At 37.7% G+C, this 19157-nt stretch overlaps 2 protein-coding genes across 6 annotated transcripts in view; one reads left to right on the top strand and one right to left on the bottom strand.

Moving 5' to 3' along the window:
- Positions 1–304: 304 nt before the first annotated feature.
- On the top strand, positions 305–13509 carry LOC147872203 (amine oxidase [flavin-containing] A-like). Its single transcript, XM_087359171.1, has 9 exons — positions 305–388; positions 4977–5227; positions 5857–6059; positions 6529–6731; positions 6821–6948; positions 8483–8603; positions 9881–10089; positions 10703–10915; positions 11675–13509. Exons 1-9 carry the CDS (start codon positions 343–345, stop codon positions 11879–11881), a joined length of 1581 nt encoding a protein of 526 aa, XP_087215297.1. The 5' UTR covers positions 305–342; the 3' UTR covers positions 11882–13509.
- The window catches only part of LOC110840868 (putative fatty acyl-CoA reductase CG5065), a 20778-nt gene continuing 9534 nt past the window's right edge, over positions 7914–19157 (bottom strand). For 3 of the 5 annotated variants that reach the window (XR_015537984.1, XR_015537983.1, XM_087359172.1), the window contains exon 3: positions 7914–10332. Coding sequence is in view for 1 of the 5 variants with exons in the window: in XM_087359172.1 (XP_087215298.1) it covers positions 10285–10332 (48 nt within the window). In the remaining 4 variants the exon portion in view is untranslated. The remainder of the gene's footprint in view (positions 10333–19157) is intronic. The other 2 variants (XR_015537981.1, XR_015537982.1) reach the window with 2 other exon arrangements.

Raw genomic sequence — 19157 nt, 5'->3', positions numbered from 1 at the left:
GAGAAGTTTCCGTCGCTGATTTCTTCAGTTTAACAAGAAACTTGATTTTAACTCGTTGTTCACTTTTGCAGTCAGACATTTTCGGGCCGAGGGTAAAAACACGTCTGCAGAAAAACACTCGTCCACTGCTACTCCGTGAAGCAAACAAGTTGAAACTTGCATCACTGGTAGAGGACAGATCAGGGTCGAATATGGTCTGCTTATTTCGCCCTCACCATAATTGTTTGCCTATTTACAACATCAGTCTCGTTATTTTTGTGGCAGACCTCGTATATAAGCTGCTCTTTAGTACAGTACAGTCAGACTTCGATAAGGTATTCCACGAGAAGTGTCAACATCAACATGTCCAGTAAGGGACCAGTGATAGTAATTGGAGCTGGACTTAGTGGTAAGGTTTTAGGGAAGTGTATCCTGGTAGCTTTTCTATTTGCAATATAACCCAACATTAAACATAGAATGTATTTTACCCAGACTGGGAGAATAGAATCATTAAACCGTGTTGTTGTTTTCAGTTGCAGCTCATATTGTTTAAGATCTGAGTTCCATAATGGATAAAGGCAGGCACGTGATTTTACCATTTCTAGTCAATGGTATCACCACCTTATCGAAGGCAATCTGCCGGGTGAGGAGGCTTGCGTGCTCAAATGACCCTTAGGACTATGCCGGCCGGAGCTTCGGCTCATGGTAGGGTCACCCAAGCCGGACAGGTCTAAGGAGATGCGCTAGACTAAGAGTGATACCCTGGTCCTCCAGGTTGGGGGTTGGGTGTAGGGCTAACAACCTTTCACCTTTAAAAAAATATGTGTTACGAAAAAATCAACCAAGCCTCGGATCAGGACTGACTCTTTGGCACGACCACGGCAATTGAAAAAGGACATGAGATTTGGTACTTGGAACATTAGGAGCCTCTAAAATCAGTGAGTAGGGAATTAGAGAATTATAAGTTAGAATTAGTGGCATTGCAGGAAGTGCGATGGGAGGGGGAGGGCACGATCCCAGTGGCCAATTTTACATTTTTCTATGGAAAGGGGAATGACAATCATCAGTTAGGGACGGGTTTTTTGTTCATAGCAGAATTAGAGCAGCAGTTAAGAGAGTAGAAATTGTTAGTGACCGGTTGTCTTACGTAATTTTGGAAGGACGTTGGTGCGACATAATTGTCCTTAATGTTCATGCCCCAAATGAGGACAAAAGCGATGATATCAAAGATAGCTTTTATGAAGAATTGGAATCAGTATTTGATACATTTGGCAAGTATCACATGAAAATTCTGCTAGGAGATTTCAATGCCAAAATTGGGAGGGAGGATATCTTCAAACCCACAATAGGCAGCGAGAGTCTCCATGCACTTAGTAATGATAACGGTGTTAGAGCAGTAACCTTCGCTACGTCAAAAGATTTAAATGTAAAAAGTACAAAATTTCCACACCGTAATATTCATAAATACACTTGGACTTCCCCAGATGGGAACACACACAATCAAATAGATCATGTTTTAGTAGATAAGAGAAGGCAGACAAATGTAATTGATGTGAGATCATTCAGAGGAGCAGATTGTGACACTGATCATTATCTGGTGGTAGCAAAAGTGAGGGAGCGACTTTCAGTAATTAGACGAACTAAGCAAAATTTTGACACAGAAAGATTTGATTTGAAAAAATTAAGTGAGGGAGAGGCGAAGGAACTATATCAAGTTGAAATTTCGAATAGGTTTCAAATTTTAGAGACAAATGAAGATAAAGAAAGTGTGGACATCAACAGGGAGTGGGAAAATGTCAGTAACTGCATCAAAATTTCAGCAAAAGAGAAACTAGGATACTACAGGAGAAAGCAAAATAAACCGTGGTTTGATGAAGAATGTTCAAAATTAATAGATCGAAGGAAGCAAACAAAATTTTAATGGTTGCTGGACCCAAACAAAACAAATGCGGATAATCTATGTAACGTGAGACGTGAGGCTAGTAGAACCTTTAGGACTAAGAAAAGGGAATACCTGAAGGGCAAAATTGCTGAACTTGAGACAAATAATAAGGAAAAAAACATCAGAGACCTGTACAGAGGCATTAATAACTTTAAGAAAGGATATCAACCCCAGACTAATTTGGTAAAGGATGATAGTGGCAATTTGCTTGCAGATCCAATAAAAATTGTGAATAGGTGGAAAAATTTCTTTAGCGAGCTCTTAAATGTTCATAATACTGGTGATATTAGACAGATTAAAATGCATACAGCTGAACTGTTGGTGCCAGAACCTAGCTTAGATGAAGTGGAACTAGCCATTGGGAAGTTGAAAAGTTATAAATCTCCAGGAATTGATCAGATTCCGGCCGAATTAATTAAAGCAGGTGGCAAAGGGTTGCATATGAGGATCCATAAGCTTATTCAGTTAATTAGGGACAAGGAAGAGATGCCACAACAATGGAAGGAATCCATAATTATTCCTATTCATAAGAAGGAGGACAAGACTGAGTGTGGTAATTACCGAGGAATTTCGCTGCTATCAACCTCATACAAAATTTTATCAAAATTCTTCTGGCGAAATTAACCTCATATGTGAATGAAATTATTGGGGATCATCAGTGTGGGTTCAGACGAAACAGATTAACGATTGATCAGATCTTTTGCATTCGTCAGATACTAGAGAAAAAATGGGAGTTCGGTGGGACTGTACATCAATTATTTATAGATTTCAAAAAAGCCTATGACTCTGTGAAGAGAGAAGTGTTATATAATATTCTTATTGAATTTGGTATACCAAAGAAGCTAGTGAGTCTAACAAAAATGAGCTTAAATGAAACCTGTAGCAAAATTCGAGTAGGTAAATATGTATCCGAGACATTCTTCATCAAGAACGGTCTGAAACAAGGAGATGCTTTGTCTCCCTTGCTCTTTAACTTTGCGCTAGAATACGCCATCAGGAAAGTCCAAGAAAGGCAGGAGGGTTTGCAATTGAATGGGACACATCAGCTATTGGCATATGCTGATGATGAACAAAGAGGAACGCAGAAGTTTTACTAGAGGCTGGTAGACAAGTGGGGCTAGAAGTAAATTCAGAAAAAACTAAGTACATGTTAGTATCTCGTCATCAGAAGACATGCGGGCAAAATTATCTTAGAGTAGCTAATAAGTCCTTTGAAAGGGTTACAAAGTTCAAATATCTGGGAACAACAATAACAAATCAAAATGACACTCATGAGGAAGTTAGGAGGAGATTAAATTCTGGAAATGCTGGCTACTTCTCAGTTCAAAATATTTTGTCTTCCCGTCTGATTTCTAAGAACCTGAAAATTAAAGTTTACAAAACAATAATCTTGATTGTTGTTTTGTATGGGTGAGAAACATGGTCTCTCACTCTGAGGGAGGAACACAGATTGCAGGTGTTTGAGAATCGGGTGTTGAGGAGGATATTTGGGCCTAAGAGGGAAGAAGATGGGGCGTGGAGAAAACTGCATAATGATGAGCTTAAGAATATGTACTCCTCCCCCAGTATTGTTAGGGTGATTAAGTCGAGAAGAATAAGGTGGGCTGGGCATGTAGCGCGCATGGATGGGACAAAAGGTGTGTACCAGGTACTGGTTGGGAAACCTGAAGGGAAGAGAACTCTGGGGAGACCTAGACGTAGATGGGAGGATAATGTCAGGCGGGATCTATGGGAGATGGAGTTGAAGGAAACTGGATTTCGTTGGCCCAGGACAGGGTCCGGTGGAGGGCTTTGGTTAAATCGGTGAAGAACCTTCGGGTTCGGTAAGCCATCTAGTTAGTTATAATTTATTTATTAATATTTCACGAAAAGTATAACTGTCTGTAGTCTGTACTAAGAAAGAAGGGAAATTTTTTATATTTTTTTCATTGGGCATTTTATATAAACAATCAAAATAAATGACAAATTAAATGTCTGGAATGAGAGTGATTTGCTTGGGACAAGTATAACCTTAGTGTTACTAGGACTGAGGTCTCGTAATACCTTAAAATAGTTTGCGGATGCTTCCCTCTGTATTCCTTCCATTTCATTTACAATCATCTTCAATATCTCAATCTGTGCTTCATAACCTCAGTAGTTGATACTGGACAAAAACTAAGTGATCTAAGAGACCTGAGTTTGAATATGGCTGTCTTCTGGGTTGTTGCAAGGTATAGTCTGGTAGAAGTTTACGAACGGTTCAGAGGTCCTTGCTGCCTCTATCATCAGGGCAATGAGTAAGCCACGCACTTCGAAACAGAGTTACGGGAAGAGCTTGGCCTAAGCAGTGGGGACTGGCCTGGGATACAATACGAGCGAGGGCATGCCACAGTCTGCCCAGCAGGAGGGATTAGGCTATGACAGAGAAAGAGAGGTCCGAAAATGCGACCCTTATCAGGGCACCTCTGGGTCCGGCCGGTAGTTCACCAGACAAATGGGACGTGTGGGAGGAGAATGGAGAGTGAAAATAAGGACTGGCCACTGCTGAATATTACCTGGAAATGCTGTATTTGTTCCTCCGTATGCCCTTTGAGAGTGGGTGAAGGGCTTTCATGACCAGGTCAGGTGAAGTCCTTCCTCCTTGTTCAAGTTGTTTGGATGTAGCTCGATCTTGATGGCCTTGCCGATCATCCGGTCCATGTATCTGGATTTGGTGGACAGGATAGTGGTGTCTTGTATTTGAATACGTTGGCCCAGGTTGACACTGTGTTTGGACATGGCAGATTTGTTTGGTTTCTTCAGCCAGATATGGTGCTGGTGTTCCTCGAGTGGTCTCTTAGGAGCGGCTGCTCTGCCCAATGTAGACTTTACCACATATACATACATTTATTAATTTTTTTCACAAGTAAATATTACCTACCTAACTAATATTACGGAAAATAATATATACTTCCCCATCACTCATGAGTAACCATAAAAAGGATTGTGATATTTCTTGGTATTAAAAGATGATTATGTTACATTAAAACTGAGCAAAACTTGTGTTTTACAAGTCATCAAACATAATGTGTATCAGGTTTAAGTTCCGCAAAACTGCTTAATGAGCGTGGCGTGGAGGTGGTGGTGCTGGAAGCCAATGACAGGGTGGGTGGTCGTACTCTGACACAAACACCATCAGCAGAGGCAGGAGACCCACATTATGGTTGGGTTGACCTTGGAGCCTCTTATGTTGGTCCCACTCAAAATCATGTCCTGCGATTGTGCAGGGAACTGGACTGTGAGACATATCTTTGCCGAGATAACCATGACAGCATATATTTTAGCAAGGTAACTAATGTAGCCTATTATATGTTATGGTTTCGTAGTCACACAGGATCATTTTTATGAGTATAAGTAATATTTTAATTTCTTATTTAAAATAGAGTTGATACCAGCTTTCTTTCTAAACAAATGCTATATTCTGCAAATGTTGGTTCATACTTTAAGGTTTGTGTGCTGCGCAATAAAGAAAATGAAACTATAGCACCTAAAACCAAATTTCAGCGATCAATTTTTGTGTATTTTTTTCACAAAGTACTTAAATTAATACATCATGTTTGTGTTTTATCTGAAAACAACCCAGGAGATTGTGATAAAATTTGATACTTTGGGTGAGAAGTCCACACAAATTTTTCATGCAAATTTATTGGTGCAAAAGTGGTCAAATATTTAACCAATATTTCATGTGCTTCACATACAAAATTGTATTAAAAGTTACAGACAGAATTTCTAGGCTGATATAATGGAAATAATACTGCACCTTTAGTAGGAGAAACACATATAATAGAAACAGTTAATTGAAAGTTAACAAATACAACAGCTCCTTATAATTGGTAAAAATTTGTATCAATGCAACCCACAAAATGAACTTTAAAAACGTGTTTTAATTTAGTCCCGCAAAAATCTGTTTATTTTAGGGAAAAAAATCTTGTTACTCAAATTTATGGCCCACATTCTGGTGGAGTAGCCCATTAGCAGCATGGGATCTACATTCTACTATTCGTAAGCTAGATAACATGGCACTCCAGGTACCTGTTGATTGTCCCTGGCGAGCTCCTCATGCTGTTGAATGGGATAATATCACATTAAAGGAGTTTCTGAAGAAACATTGCTGGACTAGGTAAGGAGACATTCCTGGAAAAATTTTCTGACTAGTGAATTTTAAAATTCTATATAAAGCAGTGTATCGAGGTGGGGTATGTGAACCATGTGTCTAAATAGTTTTTGTGCTGTGTGACAGCTTGCTGAATTGTGCTTTTATTAACTAAATGCCAAAACTTAATCAGGCTATGAACATCCAAAGGGGAGATATAATTCTTTTATGATAAGATTTAACAAAGAAATTTGTATAAAAATCTTATTAAAAGACATTAAAATGGATGTATAAACTTAAAGTGACACCTGTCATTTAAACACTATTTTTAATAATTTTTAAAATAAGATGAGATTATATCAATTCCATAGCAGAGATAACATTTTTTATAAGCCACCTAGAAATGTATCACCAATTTCTTCACTTATTTTTTGAATTTTATTAATGAATATATAATCTTTTGTCTGTTCATACTGACTGGTTTGCACTGTGACAGGGATGCAAGAGAATTTCTTGAAGGTATGGCTGTTACTAACAACACTGCTGAAGATCATGAGATGTCGTTACTATTCTTTTTGTGGTATTTACATCAGGCACAAGGTGTGAATCATATTTGGAAGGTTAGGGGTGGTGCACAGGAATGTAAAATTATTGGTGGTTCTCAGCAACTTAGCATCAAGATGGCAAAAAATCTTGGAGGTATACAGTTAATTTTCATTCCTTTAGTGAGTAGAATAAAGTGTTTCCTTAGTTATGGCTGATTGAAAATTTTATTTTTCATTTTTCAGATCGAATTCATCTGAAAAATGCAGTGGTACAAATAATTCACATGAACTATGGTGTGATGGTCAAAACACTGGATGGAACTGTTTTCAATGGCTCACATGTAATAATGGCTATTCCTCCATTTGCACATGTAAGTAACGTTTACAGCAGTAATTTATTTATCTGAAAATCCAGAAGCTGAGGGTGCAAATTAAGTGGGTTCCCCCCAGTGCAGTGTGTTGTTAGGACTAAAGGAGATAAAACCATCCATTAATATAGGAGACTGAATTTGTTCTCAGTATTCTAGGAGCATAAACAAGGATGTTTCTCCCATTGGAGTTACATTATGTAAACTGTAGATCATCTTGAATATATTCATGTAAAGGTATAGGTTGTTGTTGTTGTTGTTTCTCGGCTCTACAACCCTGTTGTGGGTTTTCGTCGCCTCCTTTCCGGAGGTTTCTTGGTCTTGGTCATGAAGTAGTGAGTGACCAGCCCACTGACTCTGCACAATTTCTACTCAATCCTGATTTGACTGCCAGAGCCATCTAGCAGTTAATCAGGAGACTTGTGTGAGGAAGGTGGTCGCTGAATTTTGCTTAAGAAACATCTTGTATGATACTCGTAAGGTTCTTTTGCATGCCGTATATCTACGACATGGGAACGCCGACTTTACTTGCCCTCTGAAGGAAGTTGTGCAACCGATTATTACCACCCTTAAAATTCCATTGACCTCAGCCAGGAATGAACCCACGAACATTGGGTCCAGTGGCGAGCACGCTAACCACTAGTCCACCAAGTGTGACAAAAGTTAAAAGTAAATGTAAATATAAAGTTGTCTCTGATGCTTAACCAAGCACCATATCAGACATACATATGTGGGAGTAGACATAAAGGTCCGTGTTTTATCTCAGCACTAGAAGTAGGTGAGAGATCAGCTTCAGCTTTCTGGAGGAATATGGTTCTTCGTATTCCTTCTTTGCACATGAAGGGTCCTCTAAAACAGTTATGTATCAGAGCAATGAGATTGTTCACACAAATTCTGTTCTGTTGGAAGGGAATTGGCTACATTATAAGTCTCTTTGAAAAATATAGCAGATGTAATAAACATAATCCTTTCAGAACCCCTGTACAGGGAATTTACAACTTTTATTTAATCTGTATATTGATTTTACACTACATCCATTCCCTACAAATCATTTAAAAGACATTTGGTGGCTCGACACACAAATATACACACAGAGGTAGAAGATAGAAGTGTCTGTTCAACTTTATCCTGGTTATATGCACTTATTTATTCATTTTTCCCTAAATGTATTAATTTTATTTCTGAGACCAACTGTATTATGCTATGTAACCAAGAACTTGAATTAGTTTCACATATTTTCTATTACATTTGTCTGTTTGCCATTTAACAAATGGCACTTAAATTGTTTAACATTCAAAATGTTAATTTTAATAATAATTAATTAATCATATTGACTTGTATATTTGCATAATTCACAGAAGTAAACTATTATTTCAATGTAGGATATGAGATTTTCATGGCAGTGAGTCTGAAGATGGCTGTCTTCTGGGCTGTCGTGCCATGTAGTCTGGTAGAAGTTTACCATCGTTCCAGAGGTCCTTGCTGCCTCCATCATCAGGGGCGATCGAATGACTTCATGTACTGATCTTTCTTTCAGCTCAAAATAAATTTTGATCCTCCACTGCCATCACTACGTCACGGACTAATTCAACGATGTCCTATGGGAATTGTTCTCAAATGCACTGTATTCTACAAGAGAGAATTCTGGGTAGAAAAAGGTGAAAGGATTAGCATACTTTAATGCATTATGATGAAACCATATTTCTGTGGACTCACATATGCATTGTTTATATTCTTGAACTAATATGCATGCTGTTGTTTATATGCTGATAAGGTTTAATTTATATCTATTTATATATATTTTTCATAAACGAGGAGGTTGTCAGGTGGTCACATTAATCTCACCAGAATATTTCTAATAATTTACAAATGACATCGAAAATTTGCAGAAATGAATATTCCTTTACTCTTACTTGAAGCTTAAAAATAGTTAAATCAGTCATGAAAAAATTGCTTAACACACAATCTGTAATAGACTAAAATTGTTCCTTCTTAAACCAGCACTGATTATCTTTTTTTAAAGGTAACCAAAGTGAGATTTGATCATTTGACTACCTGCACACAAGTCCATGAGATAAATTGCATGTTGCTTTTGGAATGTAACATTAAATACCTGAATATGATGTTAATACATTTTTAGAACATTAAATGTGTGAGCTATTGTTCTGATTTTTATTATTCATTGGAGATCAACTTACTGTTATCTAAATATGATCCACTTGCTTATATATATGTTTATTTCTTCATAATGTTTTCTGCTGCACGTCTAGGCCAAATTAATATTTTAATATCATTACGTATGTAGAGAAATATAAGTTAGTGTCCATAAAAAGGTCTTGAATAGTGACAAGGATTGAACCCACAAGTATTTTATATATTTAAATAAAGATATGCCCCACTTAATGGTACCTGCACCTTGTCGTGGTGGTGGGGCTTGAGTACCTCAGTGACCCCAAGAGCTACTGGTAGGGCCTCCCTAGCCAGATTGGTCGAGGGGGAGAGGTCAGACTAAGACAGGTACCCTGGTCCTCCAGGTTGGGAGTTGGTCGCAAGGCTAACAACCTTGCACCGTAAAAAGGAAGACGTTTTGAAACCCCAATCAAAGCCTCGGACAGACGGACCTAACAGAGGACTGAATGGAAGAGGAGAATTGAGGAGGCCATGGACCGAATATGTACCGGAGAGCCATAGAAGAAGAAGAAGAAATAACCATAGGATTATGTGTAACTGGAAAAGACCATGTCAAATTCATGGTCTTTCACTATCAGGCTTAATGTTAAGACACCTGCAGTTAATGTTAGGGATTTTTTTTTATAATGCAGTCTTTCTGAAATCAGTAGCAACTGCAGTTCAGAATTATACTTTGTGGATAACAGAAGTAAGCAGTAACATGAAACCTTTCCAACTTCTTCTGTGGGTATTGTTATCTGTTTAGGATATAATGGATTTGTGTCCTGTATGGATGGATTTGAGGTTGTTGGTAATGTCCATGAGGACCGAAAACCAGGTATATCTCTCTATGGACTGACTTGCTTCATTTATGGAAAGCATGCCATCCAACTTAAAGACATGGAACAGTCTGCTCGCAGAGATTCCATCTGCCATTCCCTTGCCAATTTTTATGACAGTCAAGAAGCTCTTGAGGTATGTGTGTTAACCAGACAAATATGAAAATATTTAGTAAAAATAATGCGCTGTTAAAGAGAACTCATCTTTTATTCTTTAATTGCAACTGTATCATACCTGAGGGTATCCAATGTTCTTGGCAGTGGCAACCCTGAGACAATTCAGTTGCCATTCTGTATATTATAATGAGGTGGCAGCCATATAATAACGTGGTTATTTGTTGATTTTTATTCTTACTGTGCTGCTGTTCATTCTTCCCATCTGTGAACATCAAATTCAGTGGGCTCTCTAAACTTTATTTGCCATCAAGGTGATGTTAAGATGTTTAAATGCTGCCATTAAAAATCTTCCTCTTCAATATGTGTTAATTATATATGATAATAACTTTGTGAGGACTACTCACTAATTTATTTTAAAATTCAGATATCTAAGTATATTTTTTGGGCTTTATCACCAAGTATTAACCTGAGAGAAAATTGTCCTTTACAAAAATTGTAAGGATCTATAAGATACAAATGTTATGGTTTATATTAACTTCCTGCTATTGCCCTGCTATAAAGCTCATCTATAAATTATTCAGGCTCTATTTTTGTTACTAATAAAGTGTGTTTTATTGCATTGTTGGTTCCAGTCAGTATATTATGTGGATAAGTTGTGGTTAGAAGAACCGTATATTGGTGGCGGTTACTCTAGCTACTGTCCACCAGGTGTCCTCACTAGATATGGGCCAGCAATACGAGAACCAATTGGAAACAGAATTTATATTGCTGGTACCGAGACTGCATTAGAGTGGACTGGCTACATGAATGGAGCTATCGAGGCAGGAGAGAGAGCTGCCAGAGAAGTATGTGGCTTATTTTGATGGTTTTATTAATATAATTTTAAACAAAGGAAATATTTTATTTATAAGTAATTTAGCCAAATTCAGTGTATAATGTATAGGCTGTTATATATAAATTCACAAAATATTTGGATGTATAATGTATTTAACACCATTTCTGCAAAATAATTATGGTTCTGCATGTCAATTTAATACCAAAACTTGATTGTTTGTTTTAGCTGGATTCTGAAATTTCTGTTCCCCAAGGATTTTGAATTGTTACAGGAAATGACATTGCAGTTCTAGTTACTTTCACTCCATTGAAGACTTTGACCCTGTCCTATGTAATTTAATGTGAAAAGTAAAGTAAAATAAAGGTGTCTCGCTACACGCTATGTACATTTGGGGGGGGGGGGGGGTGGAGTTATAGTTCCAACTCTTTCTTTACCTCGGCACTAGATGAGGGTGAATGGACAACATTACACCCTGGACATGCTTTACCCCCGGGAAAGGACCCCAGTATCCTCTGCCCCCGCCAGAGATCAAAACCCAGTCATCCAGCCCATAGCTAGTCACTATACTGACTGAGCTCTCCCGGTTCCTAATTTAATGTGAAAGTAAAATAATAAAATATCTATTAACATTTACAAATATACATTGCAGTTTCTATGATATTTTACTGTCCTCTTTCATGACCATAATACCCAGAGAAAGTGGAATACCTTTCTATTTCATACCTGTTCATGTCATAGTAACACTGATTTTATGTTTCTCACTTGACAGGTACTGCATGCACAAGGAAAAATCTCAAAGAGCGACATTTGGGTGAAAGAACCAGAATTCTCTGGAGTACCGTTAAGACCTCTGCAGCCATCATGTTTGGAGATATGTCAACTCAACTTTGAAACAATGTTGACAGTTACTGCCCTAATTATTGGTCTGCTTGTAGCACTATTAGAATGGATACAAAGTACCATATACTCTAGATAAATTCTTTGAGGTTGGATATGAATAATGGACACACATATTGTACTGAAGATGCAGCTTTCAAACTAACAGACAATGTGCTAAAATCTGTTAACCAAAAAATGCATGTTGGATGAATTTTCTGTGATTTAGCTAAAGCTTTTGACTGTGTAAATCATGAAATTTTGTTTTGATAAATTGCAAGGAATAGCAGCGCAATGGTTCAGATCCTATTTAACAGATAGAAAACAAAAGGTCAAAGTAAAAGCACTTAAAAACAAACAAATTTTTTTCTCAAACTGGGGAACAATAAAATATGGAGTTCCCCAAGGGTCAATTTTAGGGCCCTTGCTTTTTATAATATACATAAATGACCTGCTTCCAACAATAAAAACAATAAATACTTTAACAGACCCCATAACATTTGCTGATGACACAAGTGTCATAATTTCTAATAAAAATTTTGATGATTTCTTTTCAACATCAAACATAGTTCTGTCTCATATGAGTAAATGGTTTACTGCTAACAAGCTGGCCCTGAATCTAGATAAAACGAATATAATAAAATTTATAACAAATAACTCACCACAGCTTGCTTTAAGTATTGGTTATAATGGGAAGTATATAGAAGAGTCAAAAAACACAAAATTCTTGAGTTTGCAAATTGATAATCACCTAAATTGGACTAATCATATTGATATAATGATACCTAAGTTAAGTGGCGCATGTTATGCAGTTAGATCTCTGTTGCATGTCAGCAACACTGACACACTCAGATCAGTATATTTTGCCTATTTTCACTCTTTAATGAATTATGGAATAATTTTTTTGGGAAATTCATCAAACAATAAAAAAATATTCACTTTACAAAAGAAAATTATTAGATTATTGGCTGGTGTCAAACCTAGAAATTCATGTAGGAGTCTATTTAGGAGATTACAGATCTTAGCTCTTTCCTGTTAACACATATTCTCATTAATGAACTTTACTGTAAATAACCAAGAACTCTTTCAAACTAATTCTGCTGTACACAGTGTCAACACAAAGAATAAAAATCAGCTTCATAGACCAATTGCCAACCTCTCATGCTTTCAGAAGGGTGCATATTATGCAGGGATCAAAATTTTCAACAGTCTACCATCAAATCTCACAAGTCTTGTGAATAAGAAGGAGCAATTTAAGGTAGCATTAAAAAGATTAAATTACACACTCCTCTTAGTCTGTCAATGAATTTATGTTGTTTACAAATAAATGATAAATTTCTCTTGTGTGTAATGGGTAGATCTATTTGTGGCTTATCATATCTCTAGGTGAATACTTTGTTTTGTATTATGTGAAATTTATATAATAGTACGAGTTGTACTTTATAATATGTATTGTATTATTATTATTATTATTATTATTTTTATTATGACTTTTTCCACATTCTGTCGTTATCTGACTGTCTTATGGATCCACGGAATGTAAATAAATTATTATTATTATTATCCAAACAAACTTGATCACAAAATGAATCTAATGTGCCAGGTGCTATATGTAAAAATTACTGTGTGAAAATTTGTCAGCTTGTACTGATCTGTGTGTATCTTAACACTGTAACAGTTACAACCATAACTGAGAAGTGTGTCAGTACATCCATTTACTTAACAGAACGAGGGTTTATATCTTTTTTATTCTCTCTGGCCATACCACGAGAGTCAAGAGAAATTGACATACTTCAGAGGTATGAATTCGTCTCTTCCGTTCCTTACAAAGCTGCAATTCAGTCGGTTCTAGCTGAAGCTAATCTGAATCTGAAGTTCTTCAGCAAAAAATGTGAAGTACAAGTGGAGATTTCAAGTTCATTTTCCACTTTGATGAAATTCAAAAATGGACTACAAAATTCTTGTTGTAGTTTCCTAAGGGTATTATTGTACTTACTGGGAGTGTTAGACATGTGTATTTATTGTAGAACAGGAAAATATATGAATTTATCTTCCTCAACCGGATTTGAGAACAACGGGTAATGTCTTTTGACAGCCTGCACCATTTTATACAACTCATGATTATGGAGTTCGTTTCTTGCTTAGTTGGTCCACATTGGCACAAAGGAAAGTGAGATTAGTATTGAAACTTTCATCTTTCAGTTGTAGGAATATTTCTTCTTTTTATTGTGTGTCCATATTTTTTCAAGTAAATTCTGTAATCTCTTTATGACTGTATCAAACCTCATCAGTCAAGAACTGGAGTTCTATGGTGCATTATTATATTGGGAGTTCATATCTTCTAGCAGGGATATGAAATATGTGTGATTGAAAAATTTGCTATTAGAAAATTCACATGTTTTACACCTGTTCATATTACATGATGCCTAATCAAACTGCTTTGCAGTGTAACTGCGGGTAAACTGTATGTAAAAATAAATATTCTTCCTTCTACATCTTTAAAACCCTGAACTACCTACTTCTCATTTCTTTTTCATAATAATTTTATAAAGGGAGCATTTATCAATTGTCGTACCTATAAACTGAGTACAATAACTTCCGAGGTATCTCTCTTTTGTAAACATCATAAAAAATTTCATCGAATATTCTTCTGACGCCATTTATGAATGAAACTATCGGAGACGATGAATGTGGATTCCGCCGTAAAAGGTCAACTATTGATGAGATCTTTAGCGTTCGATAAATATTAGAGAAAAAGTGGGAATATAATGGGTCAGTACACCAAATATTTGTGGACTTTAGGAAGGCATATGACTCAAAAGAGAGGAACTGTATGGCATTTTGATTGAGTCTGGTATACCAAAGAAACTTATAAGGTCAAATACGATGTGTATGAATGGAGTATCTAGTAGATTTCTTATAGCTAACCTTCTGTCGGATCCCTTCCCAGTGCACAATGGCATAAAACAGGAGGATGCTTTATCCTCAATGCTTTTTAATTTTGCTCTAGAACATGTAGTCAGGAAGGTAAGATGGAATCAGGAAGGGCACGAATTGAATGGTTTGCACCAGGTACTTGCCTATGCTGATGACGTAAATTCGCTGGGGGAGGGTGTGGGTACCATAGCCAAGAATGCAGGAACTCTCCTGTAGACTAACAAGGAAATAGGCCTAGAAGTAAATGCAGACAAAACTTAATACATGGGCGTAATACGGGATGAACTTCACCTACAACATAATTTGAAAATGTTTTTTTAAAAAATTATATATCTGCTGAACAACAATAACAAATAGAAATGACGTCCATGATGAAATTAAGAGTACGAGGTGCGATCGGAAAGTTTCAAGACTGTGTCAATAGAGGGCGAACCGGATGTAGTACGAGCTTCAGCCGCTAGGGGGTGCAGCCTACATTCATAGTGAATCAGTGTGCCAGCCGGCATCATCGAATTAGCATTTGTTTCTTAGTTACAGGCGTTTTGGTAGTGCATTACACCGACCCTCCTGCGATTTCGGAATGGCGTGTGCATCAAATTTTGCCAAAGACTCGCCAAAACTGCTACGGAAACCTATGAAATGCTAAAGCAAGCATTTGGGAAGTCCGCAATGGGTCGTGCACAAACGTTTGTGTGGCATTCACGTTTTAAAAATGGCCGAACCTCTGTCGATGATGACGAGCGTTCTGGACGACCATCTTCGAGCACAACGCCCGAAAATGTTACGAAGATTCGGCAGGCCATTCAGGAAGATCGACGTCGTAACATCAACGAGTTGTGCGACATTGTTGGGATAGGCTATAGGTCCTGTAAGCTGATTCTAAAGGAAGAACTCCACATGCGACGTATCCTGTCTGAGGACCAGAAGCAGAATCGACTTCTCGTTTGTCAGGAGCTGAAGGATCATGCAAGAACCGACCCCAACTTCATTTCGAAGCTCCGTGTGACTTCTTCCTCTTCCCAGAGATGAAAATTCAGTTAAAGGGAAGGCGATTTGAGACGATAGAAGAGATTCAGGGAGAATTGCAGATGGTGCTTGACAGGCTGACAAAAAAGATTTCCAGGGATGCTTCCAGGCTTGGCAGCGGCGCTGGGATCGTTGTGTTCACTTCCAGGGGAAATACTTCGAGGGTGATGGATGAATTTAATACCTGAGATAAGTGTACGGGTTTTTATACGCGTAGTCTGGAAACATTTCGATCGCACTTCGTAGAATATACTCGGGGAACGTTTAATTTTTTTTGAATTCAAAATCTTTTATAATCTCGTTTGCTATCCAAAATCATTAGAGATTGAGATAACCTGTTCTTCATGTTACTTCTCCTTTCTGTTATAATGGGCTGATTGCTTGTTCTTTCCGGTCAAAGAGAATCCCTCCACCTCTTCGAGGGTCTACCTACGTCTTTCTTTCCTTGTGGCGACTTATCCCTTACAATTTTGTGGATTCTTTGTGGATCCATTCTGCTGATATGGTCGTTCCAGTATCTTCTATCATCCACGTGGTTACTGGCTGTACGTCACACACTTCTCTAATCTCCTCGCTGCCGCCTCTGTATTTAAAATCTTCCCTACTATCGTTCTCAAACTTTTCATTTCGATGGTTTCTAATATCTGTCTAGATTTGGCTGTTTCACATCTATTTTCAGCAGCATATGTCAAAGTTGATCGTACGACCCTTCGTTATCATTAATTCTTCTCTTGGGTAAACGACACACGAGACTCTTATCCTGGGTTTACATTAAGATCGCCTCAGCTGTGTTTTTAGGTCCCTATTGCTGGTGATTGTTAATTTAATTTCTCCGCTCGATACTGGCAGATGATGCAAATTTGTTTGTGAACAGAGTAAAGCGAATAGACGTATGCGTCCGTGATAACCGATTAATATTTTATAATGGAGCAATTCGAAAACGAACTCACGACTAACAACTGACGAATGGCAACTCGACTGGGCTAGGAAGAAGTTTGTCTCTCAAATATATCAATTTCTCTCACTCATTCCGAAATCTGAAATTTTGTAACGCCATTGGTTCGACTTCCCGGTTAGTTTTGTGATTGGTGGACTGATTTAAATTTAAGCCAAAATAACTTTTCTCTGAGTGGTCGGTTCTATACCCGAGCCAACTTTGATAGTTTGCATGGCGTGGTGACGCTAGGTCACTTAAGCCTACTTTTGCATAAACCCGACCACCTAGGGGGTGAAATACTCCAATGGCCTGTCAAAGTATCCGGTTAAAAGAGTTTTGAACTTCTCAAATGTGGATTTTTCGAAAGGACAGCTGACAGTGACAAATGTAGGTCTTTGATCCGCTGACAATTCGCGACATGTGCGGGTGTGAATGTATTGAAAACGGAAACATTGTTTCATATTTGTTTGGTTGTCTTAGTCAGAGCTCGTCCTCCTGACTAGACGATTACAACTGCTTGTATCCAAAACACTATCGTGTCATATCACGTCATTGAAGCAACCTGATATTCGGGATACTTTCATAACCTAAGTTTGTATCTTTTGCTGTTCACTCCCAGAGAGTTAAAATTAAATACTTCTTCGATTACGTTTCTTTCGACTTCAAGTTTACATCTAACGGGCCCCTTTACTGATTGCCATACACTTCGTCTTTTCAGTTAAAATAATCGTCTTTTACTGCTAACGTTTTTGATTACAAGCGCGAAAGAGTCTTTGTAAATCATCTTCTGATTTTGCTATTAGAACCGCGTAATCAACGTAGCATATTATCGTTATTTCATCTCTTTGCATTTTATATCCTCTACCCTTTTTAACTTCGTTTATGATTTCATCCACATTTAAACTATAAATTGCAGGGGGATTATCGAGTCTATTTGTCTAATTCCCTTATTTACTTTAATTGAACCCCGACATTCTCCGTTTACTGATATTTTAATTTGATTGTTCTTGTATATATCACTGTTTTGTGAGGTACTTATTTATGTCTAGGAAGTTGTAATACGTCCGGTAACATAATTCTATCGAACGCTTGTCAAAGAAACACAAGAATACAGTGTAACCGGAAGGACCTTGTTTCTGTTGTTCTTGATATCTAATATGTTTGCGAGTGTGTACTCGAGTTGTTCTGTTAATGAGGGCTGCGTGGGCAAACCGTGGTGGAGTTTCTCACGATCACTCCCTTCAAGGAAGGAGGCAATTTCTATTGGGCAGTCTCTTGAAGGAAGGAGACCAGTTTTATATTATTATAGAGTCTCTTCAGGTAGAGAGACCTGATTTACTATTATTATTACTGCTATTATTATTATTATCCCATTTATTCACCACTTTATGGGGTATGTACTTTCATGTACCCGAGCAAGGCCGTGGTCTAGGCAACACGGAGTTTTCCTCCGTGGCATCCCAACAATTACTAAATTCACACACAGAATAAGGCAATGGCAAAACACTTCTGGATCATCAGCCAAGAACGTATATAAACAGGTCCCCGTTCGAGAAAAGGATGGAAGGATCCTGTTCATATGGACCTGTCGTCAGACAGAACACTAAATAAATATAAACCCGACACAGACCTTGTCCCTAAGGTACATAGGGCAGCAGCTATTTCCGGGATACATTTTGTTTTTAGCAAGTGTTACATGTATTATATAATTTTTTTTTATGACAGCGTCTTTCGAATGATGTTTAAAGTTTCCAAAATGGCGGTCTTCTGCAGTTCCCTGATGTCGTGTTCGCCCGGGATGTTGGCCAAATATTTCCTGAGCGACCTGCAGACAGTTCCTGTTGCCCCTGTAACTATTGGGATTACTTTTGCTTGAACTTTCCACATTCTCTGTATTTCTCTGAGAAGGTTCTTGTATTTCAAGATCTTCTCCGGTTCCTCCTTAATCACATTCCTGTCAGTCGGCGTTGCTATGTCAATTAAGAGGCAAGTTCCGTTTTTGTTTCAGATTATAATATCTGGTTTATTATTTGGAATATTTCTATCTGTTCTGACTTGTTGGTTCCACAAAATAGTTATTTGGCTATCTTCACTTGTCTCCACTGTCTTCGGGATCTGTTCACACCAGTTCTTCTCTTCTAGCTTTCCCCAGCGTTCCTGCATATGTTAAAATGTGACTGAGTACACACACGATCATGTCGTATATACTGCTCTTTTGCCAGCACGGGGCATCCGGACATAACGTGATCTCTCGTATCATCAAATTGCTGACATAGTCTGCATTTGCTGTCTTTATCTGTTTTCAGTATTTTTGTTGCGTAATATTTTGTGTTTAGTGCCTGGTCTTGTGCTGCAATAATCTGCCTTTCAGTTTCCCCTTTCAGATCTCCTCTCGTTAACCACAGAAACGTGACTTCTTTGCTTATAATTTGTTACTCGTTTTGCGTTCGATCCCCGTTAGCGACCTTAAGTCCAC

The sequence above is a fragment of the Zootermopsis nevadensis genome, unplaced genomic scaffold, assembly GCF_977971745.1.
Source record: "Zootermopsis nevadensis isolate Lab colony 2312 unplaced genomic scaffold, Znev_1.0 Znev_ptg000030l, whole genome shotgun sequence".
Lineage (NCBI taxonomy): Eukaryota > Metazoa > Arthropoda > Insecta > Blattodea > Termopsidae > Zootermopsis > Zootermopsis nevadensis.
The sequence above is the reverse complement of the archived record's forward strand: the minus strand, read 5'-3'. Positions and strand labels throughout refer to the sequence as shown.

Bases quoted from the DNA above. Each gene is read 5' to 3' on its own strand.
- LOC147872203 (XM_087359171.1), top strand. From the start codon at position 343: ATGTCCAGTAAGGGACCAGTGATAGTAATTGGAGCTGGACTTAGTG. The intron at 6,949-8,482 runs GTAAGTAACGTT...TCTTTCTTTCAG, and splicing joins CTATTCCTCCATTTGCACAT to CTCAAAATAAATTTTGATCC. The intron at 8,604-9,880 runs GTGAAAGGATTA...TTATCTGTTTAG, and splicing joins AGAATTCTGGGTAGAAAAAG to GATATAATGGATTTGTGTCC.